We start from the raw sequence: 17262 nt of genomic DNA, 5'->3' as shown, positions 1-17262 counted from the left end.
ATTTTGCTTTTCAAATTCCGTTTGCCTTTCACCTCCACGGCCGAATTTCAACAAAAGGTTGTTCCATGATGCTGCCAAATAAAAATGTTTTTACATTTTTTCCACTAGTGGATCAATTGTATTAAGAAAAGGTAGAAGAAGAATATATACATGGAACAAACTGATCTGTTCCAACAACATGATGGGAATGACGACATAGGATCAGCCAATGCTACCTTGGTAATCCCATCAATAGGACAAGCTATCCCAAATAAAAGTTCCTTCACATTCTATCGTAGTTGTCAACGAGCGAGCTGCAGGGTAACCCTTTAATGGAAAAAACAAATCTGCTTACATAGTTATACCAATAATATAAACGATAAAATCCCACATATATAGTATAAAATTTCTTTGGACACTATTCCCGTTCTGTGGCTTATGAATAAACATTTCCGACAATGTGATGGTGGCACATGAGGTGTTTAACTACGTAAAAAAAAGAAGAAGAGTAAGAAAAAGATGGTGATCATGAAGATGGATATGAGGCATGCTTATGATAGATTGGAATGGGTTTATATTGAAAGGGTCCTCTCACATTTTGGCTTCCCTCCCCACTTTGTTAAGCTCATTATGGTCTGCATCAGTTCAGTGGAATACTCTATGCTTATCAACGGGGCTATTCGATGCGCTATTAAACCGACTCGTGGATTGAGGCAAGGAGATCCCTTATCCCCAGCAATTTTAGTGTTATGTACCCAAGGATCTTCAGCACTAATGTGCAAGGGTGAGGAATGCGGTCGGATACATGGCATTCAACTAAAAAACCGAGGCATGCATTTGTCCCATATTTTGTTTGCTGATGATTGTTTAGTTTTCTCAGAATTGCAGCTTGAAGCACTTCACCAAATCAAGAAAACTTTCAATACATATTGTAAGGCTAGCGGGCAGCAAGTAAATCAAGCGAAGTTCAGCCTGTGTTTTAGCAACAACACTCATCCGAAGTTCAGGCGATGGATCTCTCATATTTTCAAAATTAAATATGGCAATAGACCCACCAAATACCTTGGTCTCCCAACCACAATTGGGCTCTCCAAAGTGCAGGTCTTCCATGAGATTAATGATAGAGTGGAAAAGAGGATACAAAGTTGGTCTCAAAAACTATTGTCCCCAATTGGAAAGGAAGTGCTGTTGAAAAGTTCGGCCTTGTCCATTTCTAATTATGTTGCTGGCCACTTCAAACTGCCTGAGATCTTTCACCATAGAAACTCCCAAATGGCAGCAAACTTCTATTGGGGATCTCAAGATGGAAAGGAGAAAACGCATTGGATGTCTTGGGAGCGACTGTGTAGATCGAAAGAGGCTGGAGGTCTAGGTTTTCGAGACGGTTCAACTCACAACAAAGCCTTGCTGTCCAAGTTGGCATGGAAGCTGTTAACTAATCCTACTTCGCATTGGGCTCAGGTAATGAAGAATATGTACTTTCCTAACTGTAGTTTTATGGAGGCTAAGGTGGGATCAGCTCCTTCTTGGGGTTGGTGTGGTGTTTTAATAGGGAGAGAGGTTTTGAAGAAAGGATTAGCATGGAAGGTGGGTAGAGGTGATAGGATACACATATGGAAGGATAAATGGATTCCTGGAATACAAGGATGGCAAGTCCTGGAGTCAGTACCAATTGCTGAAGGTTATACAAAAGTGAAAGATCTCATTGATGAAAGGGGCATGTGGGATAGAAGCCTACTTAATGATCTATTTCCAGAAGAGGTGGTAATGGCAATCCAAAATATACAGCTTCCTATGTTTCCAGTAGAGGATCAACTATTATGGATGGCTGATAAGAAGGGTTATTTTTCTGTCAAATCTGCATATCACTTGCTGTCTCAAGAAAAGGAGGAAGGTATCTCATAGAAAGCTTCTACATCAAAGAGGAAGCAATGGGACCTAGTCGATAAATCAGTATGGAAAACAATTTGGCACCTCAACACTTTACAAAGGTACGTGCTTTGCTATGGAAAGCTTGTAATCAAGCCTTAGCAACAGGTGTTAATTGTATCCATAGGGGAATGAAGCAAGATGGTATTTGCTGCAGATGTGGGGAGCTGGAAACTACAGAGCACCTGTTCTTTCATTGTACCTTTGCGAGAGCAGTTTGGCTAGGATCAAGCTTAGGCCTGCGCTTTGAAGTGAGGTCGGACAACTCTGTGGATCAATGGGTTGCTGAATGGGGACGGTATAAGGCAGCAGACAAGGAGAACTATAAAAGGATGGAAGCTCAAATAGGTTTTGTGATGTGGTACTTGTGGAGAGCTCGCAATATAGATCTGTATGATACAAGCAAATGGCTTCCCTCAGATGTGATTCAGCTGGCAGCCAAGGCTGCTCAGGAGTTCATTCAAGCACAAAGTTCAGCTGCTGTTCCAGCAGATGTTAATCAGACTAGGAGTCATGGTTGGCAGCCTTCATGGAGTCCACCGGGAAGAGGAACGATCAAAATAAATTCAGATGCTGCTTTAAAGGTCAATAGAGCTAGTGGTATTGGTTTCATCGCAAGGGATTGGAGAGGTGAACCAGTAGTAGCAAGGTCTATGCCACTAGTATTCAGCGAAGCGGAGGTGGGAGAAGCGTTGGGAATTAAACATGGTTTGTGGAGGGCTATCGAAGAGGGTTGGCTTCATGTGATTGTAGAATCCGATTGTCTTGGTGTGGTGCGATTGCTATCCCAACCATCCCTTCGTGTTCCGGCATATCTGATGAACGTAATCTCGGATATTCGGCAATTAGCTCAAGCTCCTATTTCTTGTGCTTTTGGTTTTATTCCAAGGAGTGCCAACACAGTGGCTCACTCTTTGGCTCAGGAAGCCCTAACGCTTGAGGCGGCGTTGGATTGGCATATTTCCACTTGCTGGCTGAAGGAGCCTGTTCCTTCCCAGCCCCCTTTTACTTCTGCTTAGTTTATCTTTATACCAAAATAAATAAATAAATAAATAAATAAACCAAGGTACTTCTTTTCACCAAACATCTTGAACACAAGCCAGAGGGCTATGGGCTCACACAATAAGATATAAAATTTTTTAAGAGCCTCTCTCGTTATTTGAATCAGGACATTTCAATGAAGAATCTCAAACAGAGAGATTTACCCAGCTATAAGCACCGATACCAATTAATGGGGGATAGAAAGATGTGAGAGGAACGAAAGGAGAAGAGAAGTGGAGACACGAAGAAAGAGAAGAATCTCAAAAGAAAAAGAATAAGAGTGAGAAGAGTGCACATACATGCACAGAGCTCAAGCTATAATTACATTTTTATCACATTAAGATCATTTATTGGCATATTTTTTTTTGTCTCTTTTGTCCACTGTCATTGATTTAGAGCAATGTTGCTTTACATAAAATCGAGGAACTTATAAGGGAATGCTTTAATCCCACATTGCTAAGCTTTGAGTAAAGAGACCTTATATGTAATTATATACCTTATATTTTGAAAATCAGCCATGGTATTAGTAGTTGAGGTCTGGGGATACCTTACATGAACCTTGAGGCAGGCCAGGCCGTGGCCAATGCTTGTGGCCCATGATCCAAGTTATGAGGTCCAAGGTTCGTGGGAATGTTTCAGTCCTATATCTATTTTTTTAATATGTTGTTCGGATTTTAGACTCAACTCTCAGAATTTAAACTCCAAACTGCCAGTAGCCTTCACACCTATTTGCCTGTGCAGACATAAAGTGGCACCCATACGTATACATATGTCCAGGCACCAAGGGAACGTTTGGAACTCTATATAAACAAGGTCCAACCTCCATTTGTGACTGAAAACATTGCTCGTTCACTCTCCTCTCTATTCTGCTCCAAAAGCCTCTATTTTCCTACTTTCTACTGTTGAGAATAGCCATCCCCGTCCCAGTACGGTTCAACACTGGGCTGCATTCTTTGGGAGTAAAAAATTGCTGCATCTTCAACAAGCAAAGCCAAAATACTGTCACTACACAGAAAGGTTCAGTCAAAAGTTCTCTACACATGCACCACACACTAATAAATAGCTGAACTTCGACAGGAACTTACTCAACCCATGCCGCCTCTAATGGTAGCGAACGATAGCCTGGGCGGTTATCAAGAATTTACCAAGCTATCTCTACTCCATCCTGAAATTCAACAGAACTCATCAATCAATTAAACATCTACAGTCGTGTATATAAGTTTGAACAACAAAATCAGTAAACAAATCTCCGTATGGTAAGGAAAATCAACTGAAAAGAAAGGACCACTGCGTATACCATCAAGCACAGACATACATAGTGCTCACTACACCAAAGACAGCAGTAAATTTATATTTACTTCACATGAGAGAAAATTCAAGGTCTGAGCTTTTGCATGTATTGCTTGACAGACACAAACAAGCAAGGGTGATCAAATGCACTTGTAAGAAGAATGTTTCATATAAAGTTGTGCGGATAAAAAACCTCATTTTCTGAATCACTAGAAGCACAGAGGCTTTAGGCATCCAAAAATTAAAGAATTTCTGTCTAATTTGTGTTCACTTGAATATCAAAGTATGGCTCCATAAATAAATTATTAACTGCATAAAGGTCGATGCATATAATTTAACATCTTAAAGAATGTATTCATTCTCTAGTTTTCCGCAACAAACTTGACCACTGTGAGCGCAACGAAGCATCAACAAGGAAGTTCTTGACAGGTGTTAGTGTTAGGAACTCAGATCGACAGAAGAACAGAGAACAGGGATAAAGGAGAATAGATGAAGAGAGCAGAGATGAGGAGGGAGAGATGTGTGGAATCCTATTCTCTCCCTCAGCTTGCTGCTTTACTGATTCCTGAAGGAAATCCAGATATGGTAACATTCAATCTTGCAAATATAGAAATAATCTATAACCAAAAAAAAAAAGGGAATCTAACCTGCCTAGATTTCATTTGATACTCAAGCTATAAGCAAAGGAAACAAATAAAATAGAAAGAAAAGAAAGCACATGTGAAAGACATGTTAAAAATTATGATCAAAGATTGTGGGTCATAACCGATGTACACACCAACACTTATGACCCCAACTTGTTAAAACTCACCCTCAAGTTGGAACATACAATAACAAAGAAAATATATTAAAAACTTCATCAATCCAGACCACAAGTAGTAATAGTAGATATTGATAAACTCTGAGAGAACTTCAAACAAGAGATGACCAATAGCAACTTCCATAAACAATCTTCATAGTTCATACCAAATGAACCATTCAACAATGAGAACAATAGGTAGTAATGAACATGAACCACATCCACAAGCAAAGCAACAATAATGTCAAAGGCACAAAAGGTAAGTAGTAGGCAGGAATCTCCACAAGTAGATGAAAGTGCAGCTCCAAAGTCCACACAAGCTCTTTTCAAGAAGGCAAGTAGTAGATAGTAGGTAGTAATTCTGCTAAACCAAAGGCAAAAATAAAGTCTCAAACAAAGGTCTCTACAAGTCAAATTTATGTCATTATGAATCAAAGAGGCAATATAGGTTATTGTGGACCAAGTAAGTAGGTAAAGGCAATACGGGTTACTACAACTCAAATAGGTAGGTAAAACACGATATGAGTTACAGTGGACCAAATAGTAGGTTGCTAAAAGACAGAAATGGGATACTGCAAACCCAAAAGGTCAGTAAAAGCAATATGTGCTACTGTGAACAAATAAGTTGGTAATTGTTGTAATTGTAGAATACCATTTTAGGATAAAAACTTGAAGTGACACTCAAGTGGAAATTTGACTTAAATTTCACCAGTAGACTAGGAAAAGCAACAGATGAAATCGCTATAGCTGATGTTGTAGCTAGCCATAGTAGGATGAGAAGGAGCTCATGAAGAACCACAACACGACCCATGGCTTTGTTCTTCATTTGATAATTTCTCTGGTTACCTGTAATATATATATATTTTTGAATCAGTTGCAATACGGGAAGAGTATCTTCTTCTTGATCAGGAATTAGATGTAATTGAAATGCAAAAAATTGTGTTGACTAATCAAGGTAAATCATGAAAGTCTACAAGAATGGGTCTACATAGGGTTAAGAGTCAAATGAGATTGCAATTTTTTCCCTTCAAAACCCACAAATTTCATCATTCAGAAAAGAGAATGTTGAAACACTAACTCCGTTCGTGTTCACAGGTCGCCTGGTTTGTCTGAATTATTACATGGACCTTGTTGGACAAATTGGACTACTGTTACAAGTAAAACCTCTAAAAAGTTGAAATTGCTAATTGAAGCAAATAGTCATAAAATTCTTCGCTAATCTACTTTGACTTTCTTATGCTTATGCTATAAAACGCAATTCCGTTTTGACTTCTTCTTTCGTGTATCACCTTTTTCTTCTTCTATGTTCAACTTTACTGTCTTTTGACGTTGCACTTGAATTAGTCTACTGGCCAAATTTAACGATTTTCACCAACTTCGGATTTTACACTCAACTCTCAGAATTTAAACTCAAAACTGCTAGTAGTCTTCACACCTTTTTGGATAGTCGAACAAATCCGTATAGATTTCCTGTGCAGACATAAAGTGGCACCCATACGCATACATATGTCCAGGCACCAAGGGGAACGTTTGGAACTCTATATAAACAAGGTCCAACCTCCATTTGTGACTGAAAACATTGCTCATTCACTCTCCTCTCTATTCTGCTCCAAAAGCCTCTATTTTCCTACTTTCTACTGTTGAGAATAGCCATCCCCGTCCCAGTACGGTTCAACATTGGAGCTGCATTCTATGGGAGTGAAAAATTGCTGCATCTTCAACAAGCAAAGCCAAATTACTGTCGCTACACAGAAAGGTTCAGTCAAAAGTTCTCTACACTAATGCAGCACACACTAATAAATAGCTGAACTTCAGCAGGAACTTACTCAACCCCCTAATAGCCTGGGCAGTTATCAAGAATTTACCAAGCTATCTCTACTCCATCCTGAAATTCAACAGAACTCATCAATCAATTAAACATCTACAGTCGTGTATATAAGTTTGAACAACAAATCAGTAAACAAATCTCCGTATAGTAAGGAAAATCAACTGAAAAGAAAGGACGACTGCATATACCATCAAGCACAGACATACATAGTGCTCACTACACCAAAGACAGCAGTAAATTTATATTTGCTTCACATGAGAGAAAATTCAAGGTCTGACCTTTTGCATGTATTGCTTGACAGACACAAACATAAAAGCGTGATTCAAATGCACTTGTAAGAAGAATGTTTCATATAAAGTTGTGCGGATAAAAAACCCCGCATCCACACGACAGGCACGTTCCAAGATCTCCCACAACGAGAACCTAACACATGGTTTATTGACAGTAAGCTGATTATCATTTTCTGAATCACTAGAAGCACAGAGGCTTCAGGCATCCAAAAATTAAAGAATTTCAGTCTAATTTGTGTTCACTTGAATATCAAAGTATGGCTCCAGAAATAAATTATTAACTGCATAGAAGGTCGATGCATATAATTTAACATCTTAAAGAACGTATTCATTCTCTAGTTTTCCGCTACAAACTTGACCACTATGAGCACAACAAAGCATCAACAAGGAAGTTCTTGCCAGGTGTTAAGTGGTAGGAACTCAGATCGACAGAAGAACAGAGAACAGGGAAAAAGGAGAATAGATGAAAAGCGCAGAGATGAGGGAGAGATGTGTGGAATCCTATTCTCTCCCTCAGCTTGCTGCGTTACTGATTAATGAAGGAAATCCAGTTATGGTAACATTGAATCTTGCAAATATAGAAAGTAATCTATAACCAAAAAAAAGAAAGGGAATCTAACCTGCCTAGATATCATTTGATACTCAAGCTATAAGCAAAGGAAACAAATAAAATAGAAAGAAAAGAAAGCACATGTGAAAGACATGTTAAAAATTATGATCAAAGATTGTGGGTCATGACCGACGTACACACCAACACTTATGACCCCAACTTGTTAAAACTCACCCTCAAGCTGGAACATACAATAACAAAGAAAATGTATTAAAAACTTCGTCAATCCAGACCACAAGTAGTAATAGTAGATATTGATAAACTCTGAGAGAACTTCAAACAAGAGATGACCAACAGCAACTTCCATAAACAATCTTCATAGTTCATACCAAATGAACCATTCAACAATGAGAACATAGGTAGTAATGAACATGAACCACATCCACAAGCAAAGCAACAATAATGTCAAAGGCACAAAGGCAAGTAGTAGGCAGGAATCTCCACAAGTAGATGAAAGTGCAGCTTCAATGTCCACACGAGTAGACAAAAAGTGTGGCTACACTGTCCACACATGAGCTCTTTTCAAGAAGGCAAGTAGTAGGTAGTAATTCTGCTAAGTCAAAGGCAAAAATAAAGCCTCAAACAAAGGTCTCTACAAGTCAAATATATGTCATTGTGAATCAAAGAGGCAATATAGGTTATTGTGGACCCAGTAAGTAGGTAAAAGGCAATACGGGTTACTACAAATCAAATAGGTAGGTAAAACACAGCATGAGTTACTGTGGACCAAATAATAAGTTGCTAAAAGACAGAAATGGGTTATTGCGGACCAAAAAGGTCAGTAAAAGCAATATGTGCTACTGCGAACAAATAAGTTGGTAATTGTTGTCGTTGTAGAATACCATTTCAGGATAAAAACTTGAAGTTTTGCGCAGATGGAGAATAAACAATCAATCTCCCCTTCACATGTAGCATTGCATGTGGATAAACAATGACCAAAAGTAGCATTGTCAACTGGATTGTAAGATCCCAAGTAATAATTTCCAATGCTCCACTTCACAGTACAAAAAATCTCCAAGCAGTTAGATAACAAAAAACAATTTCCATGCTCCCTCATGGTAGTGAAAGATGTAATATGGTAAATACATGGTGAGGATCAATGATAAAAATAGTCTAGTGGCAAGGATTTATGGTATAGATGGAACTTAATGTTAAGGTATGCAAAATATAGATAAGGAGGAGAGGTACAGTCAGCCATAAATGGTCAGAAACAATGACGAAGCATTAGATGTGTTAAATCTGAAATAGTACCAAAGGGGGGGGGGGTAGAAAAATCTGTTAAGAAACAGCAAGAGATAGTGGATGAGACAACTGATAATGAATCTATAGGCCTGAGTTTGCTGAAAAAAGGGTTAAAAGAAACAGAGCAGCAACAAGTTTAATGGTACTCAATACCACATTCGAACCTTAGTAACGTGAAACCTGAACAGAAGGTAAGGGTTCCAAGTATGATGTTCCATTTCCAATGAAATCAGTATAAAACCTCAGGCATTAAATTAAATCATAAAGAAGTTCAGAAATTAGGAAGGCTGATTCTAGCAAAACCAGATTATAGAACTTGCTCGAATTTGAAATTAATGATGATACAATGTAGAAAAGCACAGGTGAAATCTTCTCCAACATCTGGTGGTGCAAACAAAAGATATGGTAGCAGTTCCCAATTAGAAGCCAGGATTCTCCAGGCCTAACCAGCCACCTATTGAAACTCAAACTAAATCAAATGGAGTAGTGATGGGTAGAATGGATGATATGTTGATGGAATGGAATTAGAAAGTAGGGTCCAAAAATAGAAGGTAATGTTTGCAAAGAAGTCCAACCAATGAAATAAGCACAGGATTGGGATCAAGTCTCCCTTTAGAAATGTACACGCATCTCCCAAAAAATCTGCAGTATCAATTGGTGAAGCGGTAGTGATGTAGACACCAAATCTAGGGATTGTCTTCAGGATCATTTCAAGTAAACAAGCAGTAAAGTTAGGATTTTAGTATTTTACGACCTTGGGGTTATGGGATTAGTGCTGAATACGGTGGTTCCGGGGGTTGGGAATAGATCCAGCCAGGTTTGGTTGTGGCTTGGAGATAGGGTTTATTGAATTTCAATCCTGAACCTTGCTGTAGTTTTAAAATTCAGAACCAAAACTCTGGTTTATGGTACAGGAGACCTACGGTTTATTAAGAATTTGGGTTTCTAGGGGGTGGCTAGAGCCAGGGTTAAAGTCGAAGGAGGGGTAGGGGATGATAATTCTAAAAGGAACTAGGTTTTAGTTGAAGGGTTTGAAAGATCTGAGTGAAAGAAAGCTAGGGTTTTGGAAATCTAGGGCAGCAAAAGAATTAGGGTTTAGAGTTTAGACTAAGGTTTGGTTTGTCTAACTAGGTTGAAACTGAGAGGGAAGGTAACTAGGGTTGGGGGGATGAGGTTACTAAAGTTAGGGGCAGATCTAATGGTTAAATTGTCATAGACCTGACCTTGAATTTTAGGTCTTTCAAGAAGTCTGAAATTCCAGAAAAATTCAGGAAAAATAAAAAGGATATAGGGATTAGGGTTTAGGGTGAAAAGAATGGATTCAATCGTTCTAGGGTTTAAGGGGATGGTTAGGCCTAGGGTTGGATCAAAAGTAGGGAAGGGGAAGGGAAAGAGGTTTCCTAAGATATTGTTTGTTTGAAAGAATTTGAAGAGGGGTGGGAAAAAAGGGGTGGAAGAGTAAGCTTTTCCACAAAATTCCACTACATAGTTTGTTTCGTTCAATGGGGTGGGAAATTCAGTAGGCAAGCTTCCTTATTTTAAGGAACCTTGTCTATTGACATGGAACCCTACTTTTCCTACCCCACCTCTTTAAAAAGTCCCACACACTTAGTAGGACATTGTGGGAAAGTGAGGGATACAACAAAAGTGGGACCCAAAATTGTAACTTCTTCACAAAATCATTTCCTTTCCTTTTCTATTCCCCCACCCCACTACATGCAGATCCCACTATTTATTTCCCACTCCTTTTTATCTAGCAAACAAATGATGCCTACAGAGATAATGTAGGCAGAGAAGGGGTGGGTTCTAGCATATGGCAGGGGAATAACTATAGCTGCCGCAAGCTAGGAAGGGGGAGAAGGAAGCTATGATGGGGTAGGGTGAAAGAATGCAAAGAAAAACTCTAATTTTGATAAGTAAGTTGCTTACCTTGATGGGTAAGTCTTACGTATTTATAAATAAACATAGCTGTTGTATAAGATTTGTTTACAATATTCAAATTTGAATTCAAAATTAAAAACTTGAATTCATATTTAAAAACTTGAATTCAAAACTTGAATCCAAAAATTGAATTAAAAAACTTGAATTCAAAAATCAATTCAAACCATAACAGATCTGTTATGGTCTTTCATCCCCCCCTCAAACTCTACATTGGCAAGTGCAAGAGTTTGTCTCTATGCTTGAAGAAAGCTTGTGATGTTAAGCCCTTAGTAAACACATCTGCAATTTGATCATCTGAACAAACAAAGTGCACTTTTATAGTGTTGTTCTGAACCAAGTCTCGGACAAAATGATAGTCCACTTCTATATGTTTTGTGTGAGCATGTAGCATTAGATTTGTAGCCATTTGTGTTGCAGACACATTATCACAATAAATGTCCATTCCTCTTGGAAGTTGCACTTGCAAATCACGTAGAACATAAGAAAGCCATAGTAACTCAGATGTTGTGAAGGCAAGGGATTTGTACTCAGCTTCCGTACTTGATCTAGATACTGTAGGTTGTTTCTTGGAAGACCATGGTAATAAATTATCCCCAAGAAAAGTGCAAAACCTACTAGTTGATCGGCGTGTGTCTGAACATCCTGCCCAATCTACATTAGTGTAAACAGCTATGAAAGAAAGTTGGGTTGGTTTCAAGAGAACACCAGCACCAATAGTATGCTTGACATAACGCAAAATATGTTTTGCTGCTTGTAGATGATCTTCTGTGGGAGATTGCATGAACTGACACACTTGATTGACTACATAGGAGATATCTGGCCTAGTGATCGTCAGATATTGTAAGACTCCTACTATTTGTCTGTATGATGTTGGATCAGGTAGGGGATAACCTGATGTTGATGATAACTTTGTTCCAACTGCAATTGGGGTTGTGCATGGCTTTGAAGTCTCCATTCCTGTAAACTTTAATAAATCGATGGAGTATTTAATTTGAGTGAGTAAAAGACCATCTGAACTTCAATTAGCCTCAATTCCCAAGAAGGAATGCAAGTGTCCCAAATCTGTCATTGCAAATTCTTTGCTCAGGCTTTGAATAACCTCTTGAAGTGCAGCTTCATTTGCTCCTGTCAATATTATATCATCTACATATAACAACAATACTGTCATTGTACCTTGGGTGTTGCATGTAAACATGGAAGAATCTGCCACGCTTTGCTTGAAACCTTCTCCTTGTAGGTATGTTTTGAATCTGTGAAACCAAGCTTGTGGAGCTTGCTTGAGACCATAAATTGCTTTTTGTAGATGACAAACATGTGTTAGTTTAGATGTGGAAACAAACCCTTGTGGTTGTTCCATGTAAACATCTTCTGCTAAGTTGCCATTCAAGAAGGCATTTTTCACATCAAGTTGATGTACTAGCCATGACTTTGATAGTGCAACAGGTAATACTGTCTGAATGGTGGCTGGCTTTACAGCTGGACTAAATGTTTCATGAAAGTCCACTCATGCCTACTGGTTGAACCACTTGGCAACTAATCGTGCCTTGTATCTCTCAATGAAACCATCATTTTTTGTCTTGATCCTGTACACCCACTTACAACATACAATATTCATACCCTTAGAATAAGGCACCAAGTTTCCAAGTCTGTTTGTCTATCAAGGTTTTGTATTCTTTTTGCATTGCATCAATCCATTTTAAGCTTTTGAGGCTGATTTGTAGGTTTTAGGTTCAATTGGGATGTTGGAGATGGTGGTAAGAAAGGTTTAAGGTATTGGGTGTCTAATAGTGAGTAAAGAGAGATGGGTTTTTGGTTTGGCGGAATTGGTTTTACTCCTAGTAATCATAGGATGAGATGGTTGGGGCTATGGTTGGTCTATTGTTGGTGGGGGTTAATTTACATCTTGGGTTGGATTTGCCATTGATATGGCTGGTGATGATGTTGTAGGGGTTGTTTGTGATGGTTGGTTGTTTGAAATAGGTAAAGAAGAAAGTAAAGTGAGTGGAGGCACATTTGGTAGGGTGTGTGGGATGAAAACAGGTAAAGAAATAAGTTCGACTGGTGGTTTGTTTGATGATTGGTGTGATGGGGGATTTGAAAAGGGAAATTCCTTTTCTTCAAAAATAACATGTCTAGATAAATATACCTTGCCAGTGTCCTTATCTAAGCATCCATAACCCTTGTGATAAAGATTGTAACCAAGAAAGACACAAGCCTTAGACTTTGGCGATAATTTGTCTTCTCTATAGAGTGTCAAGTTGGGGTAACAAAGGCAGCCAAACACTCTCAATAAGCCAAACAATGCTTCATGAGGAGATTTTCCTTGCAATACTGGTGTAGGTAACCGGTTTATTAAATAGACAACAACAGTAAAGGCTTCTAACCAATATTTTTTAGGCATGTGAGCTTAGAATAAAAGGGATAAACCCATCTCTGTAATGTGTCTGTGTTTTCTTTCTGAAACTCCATTTTGTTCTGGAGTATAAAGACATGAAATCCTGGATACAATGCCACATTCATCAATATAGTTTTTGAAAGCTCCTCTTGTTAACTCTAAGGCTCCATCACTTTAAAAAATTTAATAGAAGTAAAAAGCAAGTTTTCAGCCATATTTTTAAAATGCTTGACACAATGAATTGCATCAAATTTAAATCGCAGAGGATAAGACCAAGTAAATCGACTAAAATCATCAACAAAAATAATATATGAATTGAATCCACTAATTGACAAAGTTTTAGTGGGACCCCACAAATCATAATGAAAAAGACTGTAATTGGTTGAGTAGTTCGACTAACTGAAATAGAAAATGGTAATTTGTGATGTTTACCAAGTTGGCAAGCGTCACAAATTTCATTGGATCCAAGTGTTTCAAAGGAATTAAATAAGACACTATTTCTCAAATGAGGAAGTACTGCAGAAGATGGATGACCAAGCCGGCGCTACCAAATATCAGAAGGAGTTTTATTTCCATAAAGAGCCAAAGGAGGCACAGCATTGGCCGAGAAAGAATACAATTTATCTTTGACTGGACCCTTCAGTAGAGTGATGCCTGACTCCAAATCCTTAACATAGAAACCCCATGGAAAAAATTCAACAGAACAATTATTGTCAGACGTAAGTTGAGAAATGGAAATTAAATTCTTTGACAATTAGGGAACTATTAGTATGTCATTAAGAGATAAATGATTTGAATTTGTTTTCAAAATTGAGGAGCCTATATGAGTTATAGGGAGTTTCTTACCATCACCAACTGAAATTTGGTCTTCTCCTTTGTAAGTGGCAAATCGATGTAGCATGGCTGGATCAAATGACATATGATTGGTAGCACCTGAATCTGGTATCCACTGTGCATCATTTTGTGGTGTAATGTGTTGGGTATTTTGGGTACCATGTAAGCCAACATAAGGAATGTGAGGTGGTGGATTATGATTATTTCGGCTCTGGGCATAACGAAAATAGCATCTATTGGCCGAATGGCCTTGCTTAGCACATATTTGACATTTGAAGGAATTAGTATTAAAGGTGTTTTGGTTTGGTCAGTTATAGGAATTTTGAGATCTTGGAGGGCCATTTGATGAATTTCGAAAGTCAGATCTAGGTGGGTTTCGGTTGTTGGGTGGATAGGAATTAATATTATTATTAGGCCGATTAAATTTAGGCTAATCTGTAACAAGTAATGCAATAAGGGAATGGGAATCAGTTAAGATTGATTGGGTGTTCCCATAGCCATGGCGTAACTGTTGCTCATGAGTAAGTAGTTTGCCCCTTAGGTCGGTAAAGGTAACGGGTGGGGTAATATTTTCCACAGTGATGATGAAAGTGAGATAATCCAAACCAAGACCATTTAATGTATATGCTACCAAGTCAAAATCATTTACCTTGTCATTGATTGCCGCTAAGGAATCAGCGATGGACTTAAATTTGTGAAGATAGTCCATAATTGTGCTCATTCCTTTATTGATCATCTGCAATTCACTGCGAAGATAAGTCCTTCGAGCAGTGGACTGTTGTTGGAAAAGTTGTGCAAGAGAATCCCATACATCTTTCACTGTTTGAAGGCCAAGAATATGAGAAGAAAGAGACGGTGTGAGGGTGGCATTGATGCATGCTCGAACAAAATGATCATTCTTTCTCCAGGTTTGAAATGCTGGATTTGGCGTTTGAGTTCCTTCAGTAGTGACAGTTTGATTTGGCATTGATCCAGTACCATCAAAATGATGCATAAGATCACTGGTAATAAAAATGGTTTCTAATTGTTCTCTCCACATGAGATAATTTGCTCCATCAAGCTTGACAAAAACAAGGTTGGAGAGATTGGTAATGGGGAATGGAGTGTTAGCAGTGGCCATTGAAAATGTAGTGTTTTGTGAAAAGAAAAAAAAAATCTCAAAACCTTAGCTCTAATACCATGAAAGAATGCAAAGAAAAACTCTAATTTTGATAAGTTGCTTACCTTGATGAGCAAGTCTTATGTATTTATAAATAAACATGGTTGTTGTACAAGATTCGTTTACGATATTCAAATTTAAAAACTTGAATCCAAAAATTGAATTCAAAAACTTGAATTCAAAAATCAAATTCAAACCATAACAGATCCGTTATGGTCTTTCAGGATTGGGGTTAGGAGAACTAGGGTTAGGGGATGGGGAGGGGTTGCTGCAAGCTTTAGGGAGGGGAAGAAAGAGGGTTGCGATGTGAAGAGAGGGAAGAAAGGTAGGGACGGGTGGGGTGCTTGAGTACTTACATGTGGGAGAGACAACTTGAATAATTGCAGAAAAATAAGAACATCAACAGCCACATGCCTCCTCCTAGTCCTCGGAAGCCCACATCCCGGTCACTTCTCCTTCAAACAAGTTTATTTAATAATTCATCACAACGCAGTCTTCTTTACAAGTATAGAGCTATGTTTATAGCCTTACATGAAGGATCCATACTAGGAAGTTTATTTAATAATTCATCAATGCATTTTTCTTTACAAGTAGAAAGCTATATTTATAGCCTTACATGAAGGATTCCTACTAGGACTGAAAATTAGAAAGCAACTCAAGATAGGAATTCTACTTGGACTTGAATTGGAAAGGAAATCAAACAAGGACTCTTAATTAAAGGGACTCAAAGCTGAAGCAAGGAGAACAGCACCCCCTGCATTCCTTACATGATGATGATTACTTGTTTCGCAGTATCCAGGTGTGCGTCCCAAATTCTTCCCTGAGACAATATCTCATCAGGGAGTTACATGGAGGACTAGGACGACACTTCGGAGTAGCAAAAACTACAGCACAAGTCGTGGACAGATACTACTGGCCCTAGTCGCAGAAAGATGTAGAAGTGGTCATCAACAGATTGAGAGTATGTCAGTTAGCCAAAGGACGATTGCAAAACACTAGGCCATGGTCCCCCGTACCCATCCCTCATCAACTTTGGAAGTATTGAGCATGAACCTTTTTTAGGGATACCTCTCACCAGGGAAAATTTGTTTTTATCTTTGTAGTTGTTGATTGATTTACCAAGATGGCCCACTTCAGCTGATGTAAACCAGGACTTGGGTTAGGGATAAATAGGCAATTTCTCAATACTTAGGGTTTGCCTAGGAAATTCCAGCAAAAGGTAGAGGGGTTTCTAAAGCAATCTAAGACTTCTGAATATGAAATTCAGATCTGAATTCTATTAAAGTTTGAAGTTCAGATTTGAAATTTAAAATTCAAGGCAAGTTAGAGTTCGGTTAGGGTTGGGAGAGGGGATAGGGCTTGCTGTCTTGCAGTTCAGACTTGAGGATGTTACTGTTCTGCAATTCAGAAGTTGTTTCAGAGAATGAGGGCCGAGGTATATGTAATTAGGGTTTTCTGTTCAAAATTCTGCAAAATCACTTGAGCTGAGTTTGGGAAAATAATGTTAGGAATGTGTTCTAGGCCTAGGGCCGACCAAAAGTAAAGGGAAAGATGGTTAAGGCGGCTGGGGTTTGGATTCTGCAGGTGAGGGACTTCTATGGTAGCTGCAAAGAAGGAGGAGGGGAAGGGAAGCTTGCGGGTGTCTAGGGGAAATAGGGAAGGGGTTGGGGATGTCGTGGAGACCTTGGGGAGACTGCACAAGACAGGGGGCTTGGGGAGGTAGCGCAAAGCAGGGAAGGGCTGGGGGAGGGTTGCAGACAAAAGAGGGAGGCCAGGAGTGGCGTGGGGAGATCTTGGACTTTCTTGAATGCTTGTTAGTCTTGATGATTTGATGCTTCTGAACTTGAAGCGGGGCTGCTAGAATGCTGCAAGCAATTAAGAAAATCTTAATGACAAATGCAGGGTCCCCCTCAAAGGAACCCTGC

General features: G+C 38.9%; 1 protein-coding gene across 1 annotated transcript; it reads left to right on the top strand.

Annotated features, from left to right (window-relative positions):
* The first annotated feature begins 1934 nt into the window (after window positions 1-1934).
* On the top strand, window positions 1935-2927 carry LOC148998782 (uncharacterized). The gene has a single exon (XM_089141724.1). It carries the CDS (start codon window positions 1935-1937, stop codon window positions 2925-2927), a length of 993 nt encoding a protein of 330 aa, XP_088997850.1.
* Window positions 2928-17262: the final 14335 nt, after the last annotated feature.

The sequence above is a fragment of the Hakea prostrata genome, unplaced genomic scaffold (genome assembly GCF_041222555.1).
Source record: "Hakea prostrata isolate BN-2017 unplaced genomic scaffold, UWA_Hpros_2 contig_139, whole genome shotgun sequence".
NCBI classification, from domain to species: domain Eukaryota; kingdom Viridiplantae; phylum Streptophyta; class Magnoliopsida; order Proteales; family Proteaceae; genus Hakea; species Hakea prostrata.
The sequence above is the reverse complement of the archived record's forward strand: the minus strand, read 5'-3'. Positions and strand labels throughout refer to the sequence as shown.